The 24528-nt window shown below is 41.4% G+C and overlaps 1 protein-coding gene across 1 annotated transcript in view; it reads right to left on the bottom strand.

The window, feature by feature from the left end:
* TPO (thyroid peroxidase) overlaps positions 1–24528 on the bottom strand; it is a 127618-nt gene that overhangs the window by 7855 nt on the left and 95235 nt on the right. The window contains exons 10-13 of the mRNA XM_030195157.1: positions 18318–18526; positions 14205–14375; positions 11711–11842; positions 2680–2779 (exon numbers count right to left, since the gene is read on the bottom strand). Of these exons, the coding sequence (XP_030051017.1) occupies positions 2680–2779; positions 11711–11842; positions 14205–14375; positions 18318–18526 (612 nt within the window). The remainder of the gene's footprint in view (positions 1–2679; positions 2780–11710; positions 11843–14204; positions 14376–18317; positions 18527–24528) is intronic.

Below are 24528 nucleotides of genomic sequence, written 5' to 3' on the forward strand. Positions count from 1 at the left end.
CTGCTGGGGTCCTTTTACTGCCATTTGGTAAAAGGACCCCTAAAACATTATTGGGGACAATTCTATAAATGGGTCCTTGACCAAATAAAACTCAAGTTTTCATTAGAAGCCAACATGACTAGATTGAAACAATCATATTTTGTCCATATTGTGTGATGGCCAGAGTCCCTAGCAAAATCAAACATAATAGGAAAGGTTGAAAGAAAAAATGGGTGTGGAAGCCCTGCAATAAGATGGATTGACACAATCACAACAACAATGAATGTTCCTGTAAAAAGCCTCCAAATAGAAATAGAAGACAGGAGAAAGTCAATCTATATGGTCACCAGGAGAACCTGGGGAGCTGGGTTCAATTTCCACTACAGCTCCTTGTGACCGTGGGCGAGTCACATAACCCTCCATTGGCCCAGGTACAAAACTTAGATTATGAGCCCTCTAGAGTCAGAGAAAGTACCTGCTTTGGTTGTACCCACAGAGAGGCAGTATATCAAATCTCTGACCTTTTATCTTTTACCCCTTTATCCCCCATAATTTATATAGTTGTATTCTGTATTTGCACACACACCTTAATTAGTTAACAAGCCAATGAGCACCAATAATTGCCAATTAACAAGCAATTATTGACACTAATTGGCATTAATTATAGAATTGCCTCAATTATTCCAATTAAAAAAATATAGTAAGGCTGCAGAAATGAGAAATATGTCTAACCTTAAACTTTCAATGAAAACTTATCTGGGACTGAGTCAAATTGTTTAAACCATTTTTTTTAAAAGGATCCCATTAGTGGTTTTTGTATGCACCAGGAGCTGGTGAGAGGGTGTGTGTGTGTGTATGTGGGGGTGGGGGTGGGAGGGTCTCCCATAAAACTCTTGTTACAGGGTCCTATGTAAAAAAACGTGCACTTTGAGGAGGACTGCTATAAAGGCAGCTTGAAACCTGCAGATAATAACAATATTCTCCGCCTCCCCCTAAGGCAAGCTCAAGGGACACCCTGAGCCGACTAGCTTTGGTGATGCCCCCCCCCCCCATTGAATTGCTTCCGGTGCCCCCTTCCTCATCCTCCCCACGGGTTTGGCATTTCTTCTTCCCTTGGGCCAGCATAATTCCCCCTCCCCCAGTTTAATCTCTCTTTCCTCCTCCTCCCCACAGATCTGACACTGCTCCCTAACCTCTCTCACTCCCTCACAGTTCTGCAAAGATTATGTTTGCATGACAGGCTGCCTTTGGCTAGCCCTAAGTCTTCCCTATGCCACATCCTGTCCACAGGAAATTACATCAGAGGAAGCAGGACATGGCAGAGGGAAGACCCAGGGGCTGGCTGAAGGCAGCCTGTCATGTTGCTGCTGCAAGTGCTGACAGCCAACATACAGTTTACAAGGTGAGGGAGTAGTTCCAGACCTGTGGTGAGGTGGAAGAGAGAAGGAGAGAGACCGGATCTGGGTAGCAGGGAAGAAAAGGCTCAACCTGTAGACCAGTTGAGGTCAGAGGCTGGCTATTTTGTTGCACTTAATTGCTAGTGCCCTGGGCCAGAGCCTCACCTGGTCCTTTTCCCCATCCCAAACATAGCCAGCAGTAGGAGTGACTAGGTTGTTCTCCGGGCTGAAATTGTGGAGTAGTAACAGAAGATTATGTCACAAAGAAACACAAAAAATGTTGGCAGATAAATACCACATGGCCTATTCAGTCTGCCCATCCATATCAACTGCTAATCTCCACTATTCCTTCCTTTCCCTCCAAGATCTCCTGTACTTGTCCCATGCTGTCTGGCATTCGGAAGCAGTCCTTGTCTCAATTACCTCCACTAATGGTTAGTGCAGTAGACTGAGATCCTGGGGAACAGGGTTCAATTCCCACTGCAGCTCCTTGTGACCCTGGGTAAGTCACTTAACCTTCCATTGCGCCAGGTACAAAAACTTAGATTCTGAGCCCACTAGTGTCAGAACAAAATTTTATAATCATGTTACCCCACTGCTTATTGAGAGTAATTGGTTACCAATTGGTTATTGGATGAAATTTAAATTAGTATGTATAGTGTTTGAGGTTTTGACTTCTGGTTATACTTTTCCTTCATTTAATGCTTTATTGTGGTCTTATATTCCTTCTCAGTCTTTATGATCTGAGGCAGATAGGTTGTTAGTTATCCCCTTTCCCTTGTGCATGTTTAGAGGGGGATTCAGCATGCCGTTTTTTGCTTTTCTGACCCCATCATTTTAGAATAATCTTCCTAAATTGTTGAGATTAAAGACTTCTGCTGCTTTATATCAAGGCTCTTAAGTTATATTTTTCTTGAAGCTTATCAGAAGGAATTGTGGGTTAAGTGGTGGCTGGATGAATAAAAAGCCCTTGGGTTTTAGCGTGTTAGTACGCTGGTCCATTGAATGATGTTGTTGTATTGAAGGATGGTATAGTACATTTTTAATAAACAATAACAATACCTGAACCACTTATCACAAACACCAGCTCATATTTTCATTATAAATACACAAAAAAAGAATGCAAATTATAATTGATGATAGTATACAATAAAAACACACATTACAAAATCATAAAAATCATTTTTTTCACAACAAGTGTATGAATGTGACTGAGAATAGTTATGTACCTTAGGAAGAATTTAGGTTAGAACAATTAACTATTTGCTGTATAAAGCACAGATTGACAACAAATGCTACTTACCATCGACAAATCACTATCCAACCAACAAATGTCCAGGAAGTGAATAAGATAATAGTTAGAATGATAGAGACCAGTGATGCTTTAGGAAGCCTTCCAGAATCTGAAACACAAAAGGACATTATGGGTAAACAAACAAAAAATAAATAAATAAATAAATAAAAAATTATATAAGAGAGATCATATGGAACATTTTGGACCTCTGCCCTGAAGAAGAAATCAAAACTTGGCCATGTTGGCAGGGGCTCCAGATTCTTCTAAGCTAAGTGGATTTTGATTTTTTGCTATGAGATTGTAAATTATTTATATAAAAGAAATTAAAACGTGGAGTGGAGGAGTGGCCTAGTGGTTAGGGTTGTGGACTTGGTTTCTGAGGAACTGAGTTCAATTCCCAGCACAGGCCGCTCTTTGTGACTGTGGGCAAGTCACTTAACCCTCCATTGCCTGTCACATTGAGCCTGCCATGAGTGGGAAAGTGCAGGGTACAAATGTAACAAAAAAAAAAAAAGTTGGGATCAATAATGATTACACAGTACTGCATAAGAAATTGTTGGAGTGCATGGGCTTTGTTGGCCTTGCCATGCAGGAACTGCTAGCACAGTTTGATAAAAGAGGCCCTTTGATTATTAATTCATTCCATAGTGATATCACAATTGTTACATTTATGCTGATGACATTCTTTACCATCCCCACTTCAGCTCTTTACAAAGATGTCTTGATGCAGTTTTCTCTTGGCTGATTTCCCACCGTTTCCACCTTAATCAACAGAAAACTTCAGCAATCTGGCTCACTGGTCATCGCTCCACATCTCATACCATTGATGGTGTTCCCATCTGCTTAGTAGATACTATGAAATATCTCGGAGTTTACTTTGCTCTTTTTCTCCTCGTATTTCTGCTACTGCTAGGAGCTGTTTCCACTCCTTGCATTTGGTGCGTTCCTTCAACCATTTCTTACTAGTGACAGCTGTGCCACTTTACTTTATGCATTGGTTGCTACAAAACTGGATTATTGCAATATCATATATGCCAGTCTTCCTGATGTTTCTCCTCGTAAATTGCAGACAGTATAAAATACTGCCATTCACATTCTTTCACATGTCTGTCGCTATGATCATGAAAGAACATCTTTGGCTTCCTATAAAGTACAGGATCATTCACAAGATTCTGAACATTACTTTTAAGGCTTTACGGGCCCCTTTTACTAAGGTGTGCCGAAAAATGGGCTGTGGTAGTGTAGGCGCAAGATGTTTTGTTGACAATGGAGAAAATGATTTCTGCAGTGAATAAGGAGTAATGGTATTGTTTAAGGAATATTCATTATCCGTGTTCCTATTTTGAGCAGTTAGAGTTGGTTACATTAGTAGCCATGTTATGTTATGTTGTACAATTCTTGTATTTTGTATATTCCAAATGGATTCTAAGTGGATCACAACAACATAAGTCCTGACAGTAGAAGAAATACCATACTCCCACTTTATAAAAATAATTATATACCTTTTACAGTCTATGTACAAGAAATAGGATAAGCAGCATAAAATGTATTGTACTGTTTTGGGATCTTGCCAGGTACTTGTAACCTTGGCCACTGTTGGAAACAGGATGCTGGGTTTGATGGACCTTCGATCTGTCCCAGTATGGCAAAACTTGACAGGCCAGTTTAAACTTTATTCTCATGCAAATGGACAGCTAATGTAACTCTTGCATGGATTATTACTTGGCTTTATTACTGCAATTCTTTGTATGTATGTGGGATTACCTAAATATAAACTGTGGAAAATGTAGTCAATTTAAAATAACAATGCAAGAGTGCTTACAGGTACAATATTACATCAATATATTTCATTGTGCTTTAGGTGATCTCCACTGGCTGCCTGTAGAACAAAGAGGTGATTTTACAATTTTACTTTTGGTCTTTAAGATTTTACAAGAAATGGGTCTAGAGACACTAGCAGCTTGGATCAGGCAGCAGAGACTGCTTAGGGTTTTATCAGTGCGTTTTTTTCTAGCAAAAAAGGTGCCGGTACTCAAATGCTAGGCCATCCTTCAGGGGTGGGGTGATCACTGAGGAACTCATCCCACAATAGCCAGGCCCCCTGCAACCAGTCACAGAATCTATGACAAGGCAGAATTGGTGTGTAGAGCCTGAGCTCTTTCATTAAAACTTGGGGGGTCCATGGATCAATTTTAGCAGACAATGGAAAAGGTGCCGGTATTCAGTACCCACAAGTACCCCCTCAAAAAAGCCCTGGGTTTTATATTGATCTAAAAAAGGTTTGTTGGAAAATGAGTGAAATGTGAAAGTGTGCTTTCTCCTGTGTGGGCCCTGTTTTGTGGAATACACTTCCTAATGAGTTTGTTTATTTATTTATTTGTATCCCACATTTTCCCACCTATTTGCAGGCTCAATGTGGCTTACATAGTACCGTAAAGGCGGTCTGCAATGTACTTTCTAGAGGTTCTTCTCAGAGTTGGTACAAGAATATGAGAACATACTGGGTCAGACCAATGGAGATAATGCATGCATATATGGGCATCTCTAGCACTTAGCACATGCTAAAAATGCTAGTGCGCTTTTGTAAAAAGGACCTCTCAGTAAATATAATCATGGCTAAAATATGGGGGAGGGGGAACACCTGGACTTTCCTGTTCATTGTAATCCGTTTGCTAACTGCAGTTTCATCTTATTGTCATGGAAAGGAACCTTGTGATTTCTGTCACAACAGAATCCGTTCATTTCTCCTTGTGCTTCCCCTGCCACCAAGTGCCTCTGTAGAGGGCACCATTTTGATATTACCTGCACAGACTCAAACTGTGTCTTTATATGCATGCCACCATCTTCTATTTAAACGGGACAAAGGATTGCATAGGGAGGCCTTATACTCTTGCCTTTGCAAAATGTGCTGATGTTTTGTTTGGAAAGCAGCTCAGATGATATTTACTTCAAAATAGCAGGTACAGTGACATGAAGTTTGATAATTAGGGCCCATGGACAGGTATCAGCAATGGAAGGGTGCTGTCAGCTGGAGGAAATTAGGTAGGAAAAAAAATCAATCCAGGTTAAATCAACCAGCTATTTTTAAATGGTTGATGAATCATTTTCCAAGTTATGTTTTCAGTTTTCCACAGGTTTGGACATTTCCCATCTTTTCAAAAGATCTATGAAAGATGGGCTCAGTCAAATGTTTCAAAGGGGGGGGTGGGGGGGGGCAGAACCTGTTCTGAATACAATATCTGAGGTACCACATAACACTATAATTAAAGTTAATGTACCTTCACCTTTTTTCCTGGAACAATCTGGTTATTCCTACTTCTTTGTTTTCCATTTGCAATTTGTGGGAATAGTTGGTTTTTCCCTTTGGGCCACATAGCACTAGAACATCTTTGTATAATTCACAGCAGTTAATCTCTGTAAAACGTACAATGGTATGTTTGTGGTCACAGTGCCCTTGGAGTGGTTAAATTACTGCCCCTTACAGTTCTCTGCAGTTGACACCATATACTTGAACATCCATAAACCCAAGAATTTGTCTAACAAGAACTCACCCTCACAGCCAGATACACACACTTTCCTTTATGCTCTTCTAAAGATGCAGCTAGCTTAATGTACAAATTTGCAAACAGAAAACCAAATTTCAATTAAAAAAATGTTGTCAAAAGTAAAAGTCTACAACTAATTAGTGCTTTCATTTGTCCCATACACATCAGATCTATTGTGGCTGTTCAGAGATAACCTGCACAGAGTTTTGGGTGTTTGAGGGATTTCATTGATATTCTACATTTTCAACCACTCTAAGCAGAGCTTCCAAAAGTGTGGATCGGGATCCCAAATGGTGTCTCAAAACCTGCCTTTGTGGGTCACGACCTAGGTTGGCTCTCCATAGGTGTATCACTATTCTGCACCTCCAGGAGGGTCACACAATTCGAAATGGTCACAATTGTGGGGTCACAGCCACAAAAAGAAATACAGCTCTAAGGTCTGGTTATTTTAGTTGGTTTATGGGACATGATGGTTGTCCAGGAAGGAGGCTGGGTGGGGTTGAGATGAATAAAGGCCAGACTAGGTTTGTATTGTTTCCTCATATTTGTATGGAATAATGTTTTATTTTAAACTGTGTTTCCAGCTTTTTGAAAAAATAGCATATAAAAAGTCTTAATCAATAAATCTGTAGATTTATTGTTTTGAATAAATGTAAAGGTTCATTCTTTTGTGATGTTGACAGAACAACTATCTTATTGGTAGAGTGATCTAATCACCAAACATTCCTTGTTTTAAAATTTGTACTTCAGTCTATGTTCCAATGAATTTTAGAGTGCAACTTGCTTTCATTAAGCCAAAAAGGTACATTGGACTTTAGTAATAAGAGGGTAAGTCTATAACAATGTACCTATTTTCAGATGCAAAAATTCACATAAATGACCAGAATACAAGTGTATGGGTGTACAAATGGGCACAGTTTGGATGGAGTATTGGCAGGGCACGCAATTACATGCATAAATTATAAATACCTGTACTATAATTTACATGAGTATCTTGACAATCTAGGTACAACTACTACTACTACTACTATTTAGCATTTCTATAGCGCTACAAGGCATACGCAGCGCTGCACAAACATAGAAGAAAGACAGTCCTGCTCAAAGAGCTTACAATCTAATAGACAAAAAATAAATAAAGTAAGCAAATCAAATCAATTAATGTGAACGGGAAGGAAGAGAGGAGGGTAGGTGGAGGCGAGTGGTTACAAGTGGTTACGAGTCAAAAGCAATGTTAAAGAGGTGGGCTTTCAGTCTAGATTTAAAGGTGGCCAAGGATGGGGCAAGACGTAGGGGCTCAGGAAGTTTATTCCAGGCGTAGGGTGCAGCGAGACAGAAGGCGCGAAGTCTGGAGTTGGCAGTAGTGGAGAAGGGAACAGATAAGAAGGATTTATCCATGGAGCGGAGTGCACGGGAAGGGGTGTAGGGAAGGACAAGTGTGGAGAGATACTGGGGAGCAGCAGAGTGAATACATTTATAGGTTAGTAGAAGAAGTTTGAACAGGATGCGAAAACGGATAGGGAGCCAGTGAAGGGTCTTGAGGAGAGGGGTAGTATGAGTAAAGCGACCCTGGCGGAAGATGAGACGGGCAGCAGAGTTTTGAACCGACTGGAGAGGGGAGAGGTGACTAAGTGGGAGGCCAGCAAGAAGCAGATTGCAGTAGTCTAAACGAGAGGTGACAAGGGTGTGGATGAGGGTTTTGGTAGAGTGCTCGGAAAGAAAGGGGCGGATTTTACGGATGTTGTAAAGAAAGAAACGACAGGTTTTGGCGGTCTGCTGGATATGAGCAGAGAAGGAGAGAGAAGAGTCAAAGATGAGGTTTCGAGCTGAGGAGACAGGGAGAATGAGAGAGCCATCAACAGAAATAGAAAACGGGGGGAGTGGGGAGGTGGGTTTGGGGGGGAAAATGAGAAGCTCGGTTTTGGTCATATTTAATTTCAGGTGGCGTTGAGACATCCAGGCAGCAATGTCAGACAAGCACGCTGAAACTTTGGTTTGGATGCAAGGTGAGATATCAGGGGTAGAAAGGTAGATTTGGGAGTCATCAGCATAGAGATGGTAGGAAAAGCCATGGGATGAGATTAATGAACCAAGGGAAGAAGTGTAGATAGAAATGAGGAGGGGACCAAGAACAGAACCCTGAGGTACGCCGACAGGCAGAGGGATAGAAGTAGAAGAGGATCCACCAGAGTGAACACTAAAGGTGCGGAGGGAGAGGTAGGAAGAGAACCAGGAAAGGACAGAGCCCTGGAATCCAAGTGAGGACAGGGTATCGAGAAGTATGCTGTGATCGACAGTGTCAAAAGCAGCGGAAAGATCAAGAAGAATGAGGATGGAATATTGACCTCTGGATTTAGCCAGTAATAGGTCATTGGAGACTTTAGTAAGCGCAGTTTCGGTTGAGTGGAGAGGGCGAAAACCAGATTGTAATGGGTCAAGAATAGCATATGAGGAGAGAAAATCAAGGCAGCGGCGGTGAACAGCACGCTCAAGTAATTTGGAGAGAAAAGGAAGGAGGGAGATGGGTCGGTAATTAGAGGGACAAGTAGGGTCAAGTGAAGGAGAGGTGTGACCACAGCATGTTTAAAGGCAGCAGGGACAGTCGCAGTGGAAAGTGAGAGGTTGAGAATGTGACAGATAAAAGGAATAAGAGTAGGAGAGATGGCATTAAGAAGGTGGGTGGGAATGGGATCAGAGGAACAGGTGGTACATTTTGAGGAAGAAAGGAGAAGTGTAGTTTCCTCAATAGTAACTTCAGAAAAGGAGGAAAGGGAATGAGGGGAAGGAGAGAGAGGGGAACGGACTAGTGGAGGGAGAGCTGGTGAGGTACAAGCATTTACATCTATATTATGGCTAATATAAGTGGTCATACTTAAACTATAGAGATGTAATTGCTTTGCTATACTAATGTTCTATAAAGAAAAGTAGACATTATTAGTCATGATTTAAAAAATTAATCATAGCTAATAAAATTAATCACCCCCCATGCTGCACTTTCCTCTCTGGCAGGTTCTCCTGTACCTTCCAAGTTGCTTAGAGATCAGCAGTAGTGCAACGTTTATATGTTTCCTGCTGCCTGCTCTGGAGGCACCCTATAACCCGACCTTCCCCTGAAGAAACAGAAATTGCATCAGAGGGGGTGGGGTGGGTCTGAGGGAGCCTCTGGAATAGGCAGCAGGAGGCATATAGTTGTTGCTGTACAGCTACTGCTCTCTAAGAAACCTGGAGGGTTTAGCTGTCTGTGAGTGGCTGAGAGAGACCTGGAGGGGCATAATCAAAAGGGAGGGACAGGCAAGTAAGTGGAGCTGTAGCCAAGTGGTTACATCACTGGTCGTGTAATGCAAAGGTGGCCAGTTCAAATCCCACTGTTACTACTAAAAAAGCTGTGAGCAAAAACAGTTTTGATTTTCCTGTTCAGGGAGAAAGGCGGCCATCAAGAGAACCATGGCCATTAAGGGAAGTGCACGTCAGGGATGGCCATCAAGGGAAAATGCACCGGCAGGGACTTTTTAAAATTTGTATGAAGTCTTTATTGAACATTTCTCAAAACAGTATCACAAAATACAGCACTCCAGAACAAGTAAGTCATAACATAACTGATCAGCAAGATCTAAATATCCAGAAGTAACAGTGCACTACGAATGCTGGCCCCTCCCATGGCCAAATGCCTCGGATTTGGCTGGGTTTGAGATGGTCAGTTCCAGTTTCCATTATTGCTGAAAAACAAAGTCGGCCATCTCAAACCCGGTGATCTATGGCATTTGGCCGGCCCCAACCGTATTATCGAAACAAAAGATGGCCGGCCATCTTTTTCGATAATACGGTTCCGGACAGCTCTTTGCGGCGGCGCCAAAATAGATGGCCGGCCATCAATTTGGCCGGCGCCGTTCGATTATGCCCCTCAATGTGTGTCAGATTAGAACTACTGCCTGGCTACTGCATGCCCCTGGTGGTAATTCTAATTTCTATGCATGTCCAATGCGCATGGCAGAAAATATTTTCTATTTTCTACTGCATGGCGCTAACCAGGCAGTAATCGGCAGTGTACGCGCGCTGACGATTACCGCCTGATTAACATGTGAGACCTTACCGCTAAGTCAATGGGTGGTGGTAAGTTCTCAGGCTCAAAATGGATGCATGCTGATTTTTATTTTGCTTCAAGTCCATTTTCATAAAAAAAGGCCTTTTTTGCAGGTGCACTGAAAAATGTACCTACACGTGTTCAATACATGCGTCTACACCAGTGCAGGCCATTTTTCAGTGCACCTTAGTAAAAAGACCCCTCAAATGGGTGATTCTGGGAGGGCCAAGGGCAGGGCTCACATATACATACATAACTTATAGGATACTACAAGTTACATGCATATCTCCCTAATCTAGGTGCAATCATTTACACCAGCTCTATGACTGGTGTATGAGCTCACAGATATACACATATGTGTGAATCTACCCTGATACACTAACATTCCTTAAAGGAAAGTACCTTCTTTTATAGAATAGGCTCTAACATTTTCTGGTACCTAAAAATAGATGCCCCTTTATAGAATTTCCTTCTAAATTGCATATAATTTTGTCTGCATATTAAACATGTTCGCTTTTGCATTATTTTTCAAGATTTTATTTCTTTTATTATACATTTATAATCTTTTTGGTTGATTGAATTGTTTCATGTTGCTGACTGCAGATTGTTCATTATTCCCTGAGAACAGAGTTGCCTGAATGAATAGATCATCTATGGCATTGGTTAAACTAGTGTGGTTGCTGTGTTAGTCCACTGGAAAGCATAGAAGTACAGGTTAATAAATAAAAACACATTACAATAAAGAATTCAAGATGATACCTTTTTTGGACTAACTAAATATACTTTTGATTAGCTTTGGAGAGAGAAGACCCCCTTCCTCAAATATTGGTATAGTTTAACTGTTACTTCATGTCAATGGTGACAGAGAAGGGAGCCAATTTTCAAATCAGACCATTTCCAAGGGTAAAAACTGTTCTGTCTGTGGAAAAGACTTTGGGGCCCTTTTATTACGTATACCCAATGCATGCCAATTTGGAACTACCACCCGGCTACCGCGTGGCCCGGGTGGTAATTTTATTTTGTACATGCATTCAGTAGGCGCACCGAAATTTTTCCGACATGCAGCGCTAACCAGCCGGTAATCAGCATTGTACACGCACTGATGATTACCGCTCGGTTAACGTGTGAGACCTTACTGCTAAGTCAATGGGTGGCAGTAAGGTCTGAGGCCCAACATGGACACGTGCCAATTTTAATTTTGCTGCACGTCCTTTTTCGCTCCCCCCCCCCCCCAAAAGGCCTTTTTTTAGCAGGTGCGCTGAAAAATGAACCTGCAAATGTCCAATACACACGTCTACACCAGCGCCTGCCACATTTTGGCACACTTTAGTAAAAGGACCCTTTAGCAAATAGACAAATGATGAAGATAGGAAAAGAGAAAATTAAAATATTAGCAACAACAACAAAAAAATCTTACCTATACACGTTTTTGCATCTTCAGCAAGGTCATATGGGTCTGTACATAAACACTTATAGCTTCCTATGGTGTTCTGGCATGCTGCAGAAGCATGGCATGTTGGATTCACTGGATCTTCACATTCATTGATGTCTGTGAAGTGAAGATATTCCATAAATTTATTGCTATCAGCTCTTGTTTTCTGCCACAATCAAATTGGAGAGAGGGCAAAATGAAGTTTTGCTTGCTGCTGTGGTTTCAGTCAAGCAAGTTTTGTATGGTAAATACAGAGTTACCAACCCCTTATTAAAGCCCCAGTTTATGGCCTGTGGTAGTGTAGATGCTTTTTTTGGGTGCACGCAGCATCATTTTTCAGTGCACCTTTAAAAAATGCCTTTTTTTTATTTCTGCCAAAAATGGAAGTGCATCAAAATGAAAATTGCTGTGCATCCATTTTGGGTCTGAGACCTTATCACCAGCCAATGACCTAGCGGTGAGGTCTTATGCGGTTACTGGGCGGTAATGGTCTATGTGCATAAAATGCCAATTACCGCCCGCGGACGCTCGTCAAAAATGAAATTACCGCCAGGGCCATGCGATAGCCAGGCAGTAACTCAAAATTGACGTGCATTGGGCACACGTAGGCGCTTATACGGCTTAGTAAAAGGGCCCCTTAGGGTACCAAAAAGATTACTGTGTTGTCAATAAAGCACAACCTTCTGAAAGAGTACACATTTTGTTGACTAGTGTGTCCTTTTGCTGAAATTGTGCACCATTTCGGCAAAACGATGTACTACTTCAAAAGAATGTTCACTTTTGCTGAAATAGACCATGAAACCAATGCATAAATAAAAACAAGAACAAAACAAAACAAAAAAAACAATAAACAACATGGAAAACTAAATGAAATGAAAATGTTGGCCTACACACACGTAAGATACCTAGGCAGGCTGCCAGAACCCCTTCGCCTAGACAAGCAATACTCCCCTGAAGCAGTTTTAGATTGCATGTGAGTCCTTTGACAGCATTCCTGCTGGTGGTGGGTGGTGCAATGATACTGCGCTTTAATTTGTGAAAATATATAGGTTGTGAGGGACCTGACTGTCCTTCACAATTGAAAGCACAATATTGTTGCATCACCCCCTATCACTTGGGATGTCAGTGGAGGATTCCCACACAGCTTGAAGCTGTTTTGCGGGGATGTTAGTAGAAAGAAGCTCAATATTTTATCACTATTGCATGTAGAAAAGTCTGACCAGGTTTTTTCTCAAAGCTTTATTATTCTATTTACTAAACTTGCTATACTGCCTTTATTGGGGGCAAAACAAAACAATGTACAAAATTATATTTAAAAGTAGATATTAGAAAGGAACACCAATTCACTGACAGGATAGAAAGAGAAGGAGTATAGGAGGAGTCAAAGTGGTGATAAGAAAGAATGCAGGTAGTATTGTTGATGCCAATGCTCTTCAGTTCTGGATCGATCTTGCTAAAAGCCTGGGAGAAGAGGTGGGATTTCAAGGCAACCTTAAAATTCGCAAAGGATGTCTCAAGCTGAATAGAAAGAGGAAGCAAGTTCCATAAGGTGAGGGCTAATAAAAAAAGGCAATTTATCTGGTTGATTCATGAAAAGTCATAGTGGAGGAGGTATGTAAAGTTTGAAGGTGTTCACAGAGCGGAGAAGCTGGGCAGTCTAATAGGGGGTGGGGAGGGAAGAGTGATAGGGAGTGTAGCCTGTGCAGAGCCCATTGTGAACTAGGACTAGGATTTTACACACAGAAATAGCTTATAAAATTTATTCCATAAATAACATAAGATAAGAATTTGTAAATGTCTTAAGTACCTACTATGGCTTATTAGATTTCCCTTTTCTAAACCAGTATTTTGAACATGATTTGGGGGTCCTTTTACAAAGCATAGGTAAGCCCAATGCAGATTTACCACACGCTAACCGGAAGTACTGCCAGCTCAACATAGTAGTTCTGATTTGAGTGTGCGCCATTTTCTAGCGCATCACTAACCGCAGGGTCCTTTGTCCCACTGCTTTGTAAAAGGACCCCTTGGTCTTACACTAAAATCATAAAACAATTGAATGTTGATTAAATAGATAGGGGTCCTTTTACTAAGCTGTGAGAAAAAAAGGCCCTGTGGTAGTAGCAGGGGCTGTTTTTTCCGCGCCATGGCCATGCAGTGGGGAGAACTCTTATTGCATGGCCATGCAGGGGGGAGCACTTACAGCCACCCACTGAAGTGGTGGTAAGGGCTCCTGTAGTAACAAAGCAATGTCCGATTACCATCTGCTTAGTGCCATGCTATAAAAGAAAAACTACTGCTGGCGGCCGCGTTGGGTCAGCGGTAGTTCCGGGTTAGGTTTACAGACTCTTTGTAAAAGTACCCCATAGTTCTTTCATTAAATATGAAATTGTGAATATTGTTAGACACTGTTATCTTTGCCAAGACACTTAAAAAATAGATATCGTTTAGAGTCTGAATTATGTGTGGACATGCTGCATACCTTTACAGACTGGAGGTTGAAAATTCCATTTTCCATTTGAACAGGTTAACTGTTCCTGTCCTTCTAATTTGTAACCATGATGACATGAATAAATTGTTATGTCTTTCCCAGCTTCTGAACAAAGCATAAAGTCACCATTGTCTACCCTCTGTGGAAGATCACAACTGCCATCTAGAAACAAAAAAAAAAAGAAATTTTTTTTAAAGACAATCCCTCCCCAAAATATGCAGATTTATAGTTTTACATTTTACCAACAGTATCTATGAGGCCCTTTTACTAAGCTGCGGTATGTTCTACATTTTCATCACCCTTCTCTATAATTCCACTATATCTTTTTTGAGATGCTGTGACCAGAATTACACACAATATTTGAGATGCGGTCGCACCATGGAGTAATACAAAGGCATTATAACATCCTCATTTTTGTTTTCCATTCCTTTCCTAACAATATTTAACATTCTATTTGCTTTCTTAGCCTCTGTCGCACACTAAGCAGAGGGTTTCAACGTATCATCAAAGATGACGCCTAGATCCCTTTCCTGATCGGTGACTCCTAATGTGGAACCTTGCATTACATAGCTATAGTTTGGGTTCCTCTTTCCCACATGTATCATTTTGCACTTGTTCACATTAAATGTCATCTGCCATTTGTATGCTCAGTTTCCCAGTCTCGTAAGGTCCTCTTGTAATTTTTCACGATCTTCTTGCAAATTTAACAACTTTGAATAACTTTCCAGCTTATTTTCGAAAGAGAAAGACGCCCATATTTTGAATCAAATCGGGAGATAGGCGTCTTTCTCCCGTGGGTGCCCAAATCAGTATAATCGAAAGCCGATTTTGGGTGGCTTCAACTGCAATCTGTCGTGGAAATGACCAAAGTTGACGGGGGGGGGGGGGGTGTTGGAGGCGTGGTGAAGGCAGGATTGGGGCATGGTTATCGGCCGAGGACAGATGGGTGTCCTCGGCCGATAATCGAAAAAAGAAAGGCGTTTTTAGCGTGAATTTGGGTCACTTTTTGTGACCCTTTTTTCACAAACAAGTCCCCAAAAAGTGGCCCAACTGCCCAGATGACCACCGGAGGGAATTGAGGATGACATCCCCGGACTCCCCCAGTGGTCACTAACCCCCTCCCACCAAATAGAACCCACTTGAAAAACCTTTTTTGCCAGCCTCTATGCCAGCCTCAAATGCCGTACCCACCTCCATGACAGCAGAATGTGTTGTATCCTGTGACAGCCTTTCCCTGGTTCTGATGTGGCTCTCGGGTGAGTGTGACACCTTTTCTGTTATGTGCACTGCAGAGTCACATCAGCAATGCATTGTGGTGGGTGTAGGGTATTGGGCTCCGTGATTCCACTAGCTTGTGTTAAATGCTCACGATGTTGGTAGGTGGTAGGCTCTACTCCCATGGTGCTTTTCCCCCTGCCTACTGGGTCAGAGTGTGCCCTGTTTTGTTTCCGGTACTCCATGAGGTAGTGGCCATTTGTGTAAGACACTTTTAGATCCCTTTCATGTGTTAGCTACGTTACAGCTCTTAGTTCTTACCTTGAATGTTTCTGAAAGAGGGCATTGTACACCATTCTGCCAGCTTGGACCTACTGCTCATCTCAGTACTAGGGAGACTCGTTGCCAGTGGGGCACAATCTCTGATCTGCAGTTAACTGTGAGTAAACATGCTTCGTCCAATAAAAGACGTTTTCAGAGCGATTAGTCTTCAGGTGTGAACTGCTGTGCCAAGGTTATACAGCAGCAACAAGTCCTAGAGGCCTGCGTGTATGCAGGTCCCTGGAGCACTTTTAGTGGGTACCGCAGTGCACTTCAGGCAGGCGGACCCAGGCCCATCCCCCTCCCACCTGTAACACTTGCGCTGGTAAATGGGAGCCCTCCAAAACCCACTGTACCCACATGTAGGTGCCCCCTTCACCCCTAAGAGCTATTGTAGTGTTGTACATTTGTGGGTAGTGGATTTTGGGGGAGGGGGGTTGGGCGCTCTGCACCCATGGTAATGGAGCTATGCATGTGGGAGCAGTTTCTGAAGTCCACCGCACTGACCTCTAGGGTACCTAGTTGGTGTCCTGGCATGTCAGGGTGGCAGTGTACTACGAATCCTGGCCCCTCCCACGACCAAATGGCTTGGATTTGGTGAGCTGGGTGTTTTTAGTTTCCATTATCGCTAAAAAAAACAAACGCCCAGCTCACAAATGACTAAATCCATGGCACATTTGGTCCGTACAAACCGTATTTTCGAACCGAAAGATGGACGTCCATTTTTTTCAAAAATACGGTCTGGTCCGCCCCTTCATGTACCCGTTTTCGGAAATAGTCGCCCATGGAGATGGGCGTTCGCGTTCGATTATGCCCCTCTTTGTGTTGTCAGCAAATTTAATTACCTCACTAGCTACTCTCATCTCTAGATCATTTATAACTATGTTAAATAGCAGAGGTCCCAGCACAAACCCATGGGGAACCCCATTATCTAATCTTCTCCATTGAGAATACTGACATTTAACCCTACTCTTTGTTTTCTATCTTTTAACCAGTTTTTAATCCACAATAGAACACTACCTCCTATCCCATGACTCTCCAATTTCCTCTGGAGTCTTTCATGAGGTACTTTGTCAAATGGCTTTTGAAAATCCAGATATACACTATCGACCGACTCACCTTTATCCATATGTTTGTTCACCCCTTCAAAGAAATGTAATAGATTGGTGAGGCAAGATTTCCATTCACTAAATCCATGTTGGCTTTGTCTCATTAATCCATGCTTTTGAATATGCTCTGTAATTTTGTTCTTTATATTAGTCTCTACCATTTCATAATTTATTAAGAGACAGATTTCACATTTTTCTTCTGTCCACTTTCAGCTTATTTTATGAATGTTATTTTTCTTTCTACTGTATTTTTCTTGAATTTTACAGTAACATCAACACTAAGGAGTTTCTGTAAATTTTTTTAGTCCAATCCTACCATCTTTAAGTTTATACCCTCTTTTCCATCTAAGGGAGGAAGTTATCAGGTGTGGTAAAAGGCATGCTTTTACTTAATCTTAATTTACCACAAGAGTCACCATACTACAGTATTTTTGTACTACAGGCTGCTAACTACCATAGTAAACATGAGCCTCCTCACAATCATCATTATTCCATCAGTCTGGGAGCATCGGACTGCGAAGTCACAGCCTGATGCTCCTGGGCTGCTTCTTATAGGGGCCGTTGGTCATGGTTGGGACCCAAGGAAGAACTCAGAGACCGAATCACTGAAGCTAAGTTAACCACATAAGCTAAACTTCTATAAAGCTAAGATCTCTATTAAGATTCTGTTAAGATTCAGCTAAGAGAATATCTAAACTGAGGTTTTTGCCGATGATGAAGAAGTCCTGCTCCTTGAAAACAATCTTAATAGTCTAGGAGCTTCTCGGGGCTTTCCCTCCAATAACTATCATTGTGCCTAATCCTCAATAAGAGAACCCCAAATACAAAATTGTGCATGTGCTAATGTTGCCATTAATGCAAAGCCATTTTTAAAAATGATCATGTGAGCACTTACCGCCACCCATTTTGTAGGCAGTAAGTGCCACTGTGGTATTCTTGCACTAATCAGTTAGTGAGTGGTATTGTAGATGTGCTAACATGCTCCCCTTTATTTGCTGCAATTGGGGGCCCTTTTACTAAAGGGTTGCGCATGGCGACCCAGAACTACTGCTGGTCTAACGCAGGCCTGTGGTAGCTCCACCCCAGCATGCACCATTTATGGTGCTAGAGAACATATTGAAAAAACTATTTCTGTAGGGGGTTTACCCAGTGGTAATCGGGCAGTGTTGCGTACTGCCTGGTTACTGCCAGGTTAGCACGAGAACCCTTACCGCCACCTCAATGGATGGTAGTAAGTGCTCCTCCTGAAATGGCTGCATGTGAAGTGCGAACTTATTGCACGGCCATTTAATTTTTGGTTATTTTCACCTGCTGCAGAAAAGGGGCCCTGGCACATGGCAAAAATGGCCACTGCCACTAGCACAGGGCCCCTTTTACCGCAGCTTAGTAAAAGGGCCCCTAAGCGCATGTTAGCACCTAACGCAGCTTAGTAAAAGGACCTCTTTGTTTTTAATCTTACCTTGACCATACCCTTCCTTCCAAGCTTCCAAATTTATCCCAGGTATTTGATCACATGGCAAAAAGTCTTGTGGGTACTTGCTCAGCTGGAAAGCATCAGTTGGCATGTGAGTGAGGCCTGTATTGTCACATATGACACGAGAAAGAGAATGTTTTTCAAGTTTGTGCCTTTGAATTTTAGTAAAAATAGGACTGTTTTCCCACCAAAACCTGAAACAATTAGAAAAAAGAGAATTAACTAATAAAATTAATTTAAAATAGGTGATTTACCATGGAGGCAGTTCTAGAAGATTTGTGTGACATTTGTCAATGCAACTGTGAAGGAAATTACTTGGAAAGTTTATCTATCTAGATAATCTTTTATATTTGGGGGCATCTAAACAAATTCTATAAAAGTGACAGTCGATTCAGAATACTGCAGTGAGATTGATATTTTCTTACATAAACATGATTGAATTACTAAATACTATGAAAAACTCAACTGGTTACCCATTGAGGCCAGAATTATGCATAAATTTTCTTGTGTATTGTTCAAGGTCTTAAATGGTGATTGTCCAGAGTATCTATTGCCTCATTTAGAATTCACTACTCCTAATAGGAGTAGAAGATTGTGTCATAATCCTCTGTTTTCTCGTCCATCACCTAAGGGTATAAAAAGATTCAGTGTTTGAAAAACTGATGGCGTTTCAAGTATCAAAGATATGGAAAGATTTATTGTCATGTTTTGACAATATGAGTAAGTATGCTCTAGTTGGGAAAAATCTTAAAACGCTTCTTTTAAAAAAATGTATATAACTGCAGTTGATCTTTGAAACTAGTTGTTAACTCTGTCTTTGTACTTCTTGAGGTTGTGACTTGGCTTCTTGAGTTTGTAAATCGATAAGAACTATACAATATTTGCAGTATAGAAGTGTGATGTGGAGGGAACGTGGTGACATTGCAGCAGATGTTTTCTTGACAGGAAGACCAGTACTGCCATTGCACATTTTTCATTGTGTATTTTTGACTGGTGGAGACGTTTATATCAAAATGTCTATGACATTTGCAGTACATCCTCTTTCTAAATTTTTTTGTGCATTTTTGAATATCAGAACACATTTTCTTCCATTATGGGCTTATGTTTTTATATTTTTTCCTGTAAACATTTTTTTGGGCCATTTGAACGTCATATCAAAAATGCCCCTCTACAGGTATCACATTCCTTTTTCCTCTATTGATGACCATTTGATTGATGAAGCATTTGGTATGTTGTTATAATCCAAAGAAAAAAGCAACACTGGGCCTTCAGAACTAGGACAACAGGAGTACTTTATTGATCAATGACCCGACACGGGCCGTGTTTCGGCGCTAACAAAGGCGCCTGCTTCAGGGGTCTTCAGGGGCTGCCTTCCTCAGCTCTCAAGCTCCCATTCCACTTTGAGAGCTGAGGAAGGCAGCCCCTGAAGACCCCTGAAGCAGGCGCCTTTGTTAGCGCCGAAACACGGCCCGTGTCGGGTCATTGATCAATAAAGTACTCCTGTTGTCCTAGTTCTGAAGGCCCAGTGTTGCTTTTTTCTTTGGATTTGTCTGCTTGTATACTGTAGTGCCCTCTCTGTCTGTATTGTATGTTGTTATAATAACAGACTAAGGGCCCCGTTTACTAAGCAGCATTATAGGCGCATTAACATTTTTAACGTGTGTTAACCATGTACACGCGTTAACCATGTATGTGCCTACAATAACCCTATAGGTGCCTACATGATTAGCACATGCACTAATTGTAGGCATGCTAAAAACACTAATGCACCTTAGTAAACAATGCGCTATTGTTTTTAGTGTGTGCTAAAAATGATCACGTGCTAACACTGGAGGCACCCATATGGCTAAAAACACTAGTGCACCTTAGTAAACAGGGCAACCAAAAGATTTCTGGTTTTATTTTTGTCATACTCTTCAGTTTTAATCCTCTGTATTTGAGCTGAAACATGGCCATATTGGGTTTTATTGTTTGATGTGTCATTTTTACAATTGTTTTATTAGAATGGTTTTTACTTTTTGGTGTTGTCTTACTAAGTTTTGGTTGTCATATATTTTGTGTGAGGTGATGCCTACCTGACACACACAATAACATTTGCAATAAAATAAGCCTATTAAGTTACTAATTTAAATCATGTTCTACTGAAGTTCATTATAGGGAGCTTGCGCTTCTTAAAAATTCATCTACTTGACACTGGTAGAAGTAAAGAATGAATGTTTGGTAGCAGAGATAAGCTAACTTTTTAAATGGCATTTGCTCTGCCTTCGATTCTCTTGTCACATATACCAATGAGGAATATAGTTTAAATGTGCAGGATGTGTGTGAATCAGAGATAAACTGCAACAGAAGGTTTCTCAGTAGAAAAAGGCAGTTAGAAGTGCTGTATTCCAACAAAAGTGCAGGTTTAAGGAAAAAGTTCTCTGAACTGATAAAAGTTTTTTTTAAAAAGCAACATTTATTCATTTGTTTCATCTCATAAACTGGTAATATGTTTACATTAAGTAGTGAGGTAACTGACATACAGAACTGTATTTCCTCCAGAAATCTGTTTTCAAGAAACCTTTCTTTAAACAATTACTGTGCCTTGTAAGCAATAAACATTCTGACAGCTGGGGAAAAAAATGCAAAGTTCAAAGTTGGTACTTGGATAGCTAAATTCCTAGGCTGAATAAAGGATGATACCTAGATACCAGATCATGCAGATTTTGAAACATATTAATAGAGGCTTATTTTTTTCTCTGTGAATTTTAAATTATATCTGCTATAATGAGCTTTGAAGTAGCAAGGCTGGACATTTACTGATGGAACTTTCTTTTATATTTTTATTTAGGATAACATCACACAAGCGAACACTTGTTAAAGAAATACAGAATAATAAATAGAGCAAAGAAACATGAAAACATAAAGAAACCAACATTTTTTTCTTCCTTAGACCACAACATTGGGGGAGCGATCAATGAGATATAAAGAGAATAATCAGGAAATCTAATTTTAGGAAAGGCCAATAAAGTGATTATACCCATCCTTTACATAAATTACAACCATCAACCATCTAAAGAAGTTAAACACCACCTACCAAAACTTTCTTTGAATCCAGAAAAAAACAAACAAACAAAAAAACCCATACTTGGTCCCCAAATATTTATAATAAATTTACAAGGATAAGCTAGTAAAAAAGGAGGCACCCAATATTAGAACTTCTTGTCTGAAGGCCAGAAAATGCTCTTCTACATTCCCGTGTTTGCTTAGTCACATCAGGATATATCTAGACATTCCAACAGAACAAATAATTTGAATAAGGTCTCATTAAGGCAGTCAAATCCTGTCCAAACACAAATGACACCAATAACGTGGCTTTTCAGACTCCTCTGATAAAGATGTCTCCAAGATTGCAGAAATATTTAAATCTTAAACCTTTTCTTCCTCAGTCATTGCCCCCATTTGGTCCCCCCCTACTCTAACTACAGATGGAATATAACACATTTTATTCAACGGAGGACTACCATCAAGCGAATGTTTAAGTACTTGCAACAAGTATCACTTAAAAGTATCAAGAGGGGAGATTCCTGAGGATTTAGTAAAATTAAGAGTCCTAAGACTGAGTCTTCTGTTATAATTTCAAAATGTTTAATCTTACTATGCAGAACAGTCTTATTCTTTACAATAACAGAGGATAAGACATGAAGAGATTTAACATCTTTTTGTATGTTCTTAATTTAAGTTGAAAATTCCATCTTATCTCCTTCCAAGCTCTTAGAAACCAAATCAACTTTACTCATGAGCAACAAAAGTTCTTGAGCCAATTTATTAACAGTAGTGACCAGTTTCTGGAGAGCAACCCAAATGCTCTCCAACAAAACCGCCATGGATGCTTCTCCTTGAACCAAAGGCCCATGCCAAACTCTAACGCTGTTCACCTCTTGAATGACCACTTCAGTGTCTGCGCCATGGATGAGGGTTCCTGAACCATGTCATGCTGCACGGGTTGCACCTCTGCAGCTATCAGGGTTGAAGGACATGGTGGCATATTGTATTTTGGAGGAGACAAGGAGGTGAATTTTCAAAGCACTTAGACTTACAAAAGTTACATGGAGGAGCATTTTTGATATGACATCTAAATCCGATTTTGGAAGTTATGCACAAAACATCCAAAATCCAATAGGAAAGAAGGTCATTTTCGGAAAAAAAAATGTCTATCTTTTTTTTTTCAAAAATACTGTTTTAAACAAGGTTTTGTGCTTTGGATGTTTGTTTTTTGGTTCATTAAAAAAAATGAGTAAGTGCAAAACGTAGAGATTCATGCCATTGGCATGAAGGAGGAGCCATCATTTTTAGTAGACTGGTCCCCCAGAGATCCTAGGAGAGCAATGGGGCACCATAGTGTATGTCATAAAAATGCTCCCAGGCACACATCTCACTTTTTCTCCCTTATCTTGTCCCCTGAGCCCTCCAAAATCCATCCAACACCTACTACCCCCCCCCCCCCAACATACACCACAACAATAGCCTTTATGGGTGAATGAGGCAGGAGGGGGGTCAGAGTTTCCACCACAAAAATGACAGGTAGAGGGAGATATGGGCCTGAGTCCCCCATTCCATAGTGCACTGCACTGACCATTACTCTACTCCAGTAACCTGCATGCTGCTCTAATAGACCTGACTTTAACATCTGAGGCTGTCACAGAGGCTGGTAAGTCATATTTTTATTCACATTTTTTGGGGGTGGGGGGCGGGAGGGTGTCAGTGACCACTGGGGGGTATTGGGGGCTAACCCCTAATTCCCTTCCAGTGGTCATCTGGTCATTTAGGGCAACTTTTGTTTACTTTATTCCTTATAAAAATAGGTCTAGCTCAAAACATCTTAGCTTTAGTCCTAGACTATTTTGTTTTGTTCCATAATGGCTGAAAAATGTCTAAGTCTTAGGAACACCCACATCCCACCCTTAACATGCCCTGACATGCCCCCTTGGGATTTGGATGCATTGCAGATGCGCAGCATAGAAAAATGTCTGAAAAACATGTTTCAAAAATACTGATTTTTACGTTTTTGTGAGGAAAACATCCAAATGCTGCTTTATGCCAATTTTTAGATGTTTTTCTCTTTCGAAGATGAGTCCATAGAGGGGCATAATCGAACAGGGCCGGCACCAGAAGTGGGTGGAGCCAACCGTATTTTCGAAAAAGATGGACGGCCATCTTTTTTTTCGCTAATACGATTGGGCCCGGCCAAATGTCAGAGTTCACTGGGTTTGAGATGGCCGGTATCGGTTTTCGGCCACAATGGAAAATAATGCTGGCGATCTCAAACCCAGTCAAATCCAAGGCATTTGGTCATGGGACGAGCCAGCATTTGTAGTGCACTGGTCCCTCTGACATGCCAGGACACCAACCGGGCACCCTAGGGGGCACTTCTAAAAATTAAAAAAATAAAATAAAAATAGCTCCCAGGTGCATAGATCCCTTACCTTGGGTGCTGAGCCCCTCAAATCCCCCCCAAACTCTACACCATTACCATAGCCCTTAGGGATGAAGGGGGGCACCTACATGTGGGTACAGTGGGTTTTGGGGGTTTTGGAGGGCTCCCATTTACCACCACAAGTGGGATGGGCCTGGGTCCACCTGTCTGAAGTGCACTGCACCCACTAAAAACTGCTCCAGGGACTTGCATACTCCAGGGAGCTGAGTACGACATTTGAGGCTGGCAAAAAAATGTTTTTTAATTTTTCTTTTTGGGTGGGAGGGGGTTGGTGACCACTGGGGGAGTAAGGGGAGGTCATCCCCGATTCCCTCCGGTGGTCATTTGGTGAGTTTGGGGCTCCTTTTTGAAGCTTGGTCGTGAAAAAAAAGGGACCAAGTACAGCCGGCGAAATGCACTACAAGCCTGGCTTTTTTGTTCATTATTGGGCGAAACCGGCCATCTCGTGAGCACGCCCCCGTCCCGCCTTCACTACCCTACCGACAAGCCCCCTTGATGTTTCGCCGGCTCTGCGACGGAAAGCAGTTAAACTGGCCAAAATCGGCTTTCGATTATACCGATTTGGCCGGGTTCAGGAGATAACGAACGCGGACAGATCACCCCCATGGACACCTGAATGTGGAGTACCCCAAGGATCCCCCCTATCACCAACCTTATTCAACCTAATGATGATACCGTTAGCCAAACTGCTAGCCAATCAAAACCTCAATCCTTACATAT

The sequence above is a fragment of the Microcaecilia unicolor genome, chromosome 3 (genome assembly GCF_901765095.1).
Source record: "Microcaecilia unicolor chromosome 3, aMicUni1.1, whole genome shotgun sequence".
NCBI lineage: Eukaryota > Metazoa > Chordata > Amphibia > Gymnophiona > Siphonopidae > Microcaecilia > Microcaecilia unicolor.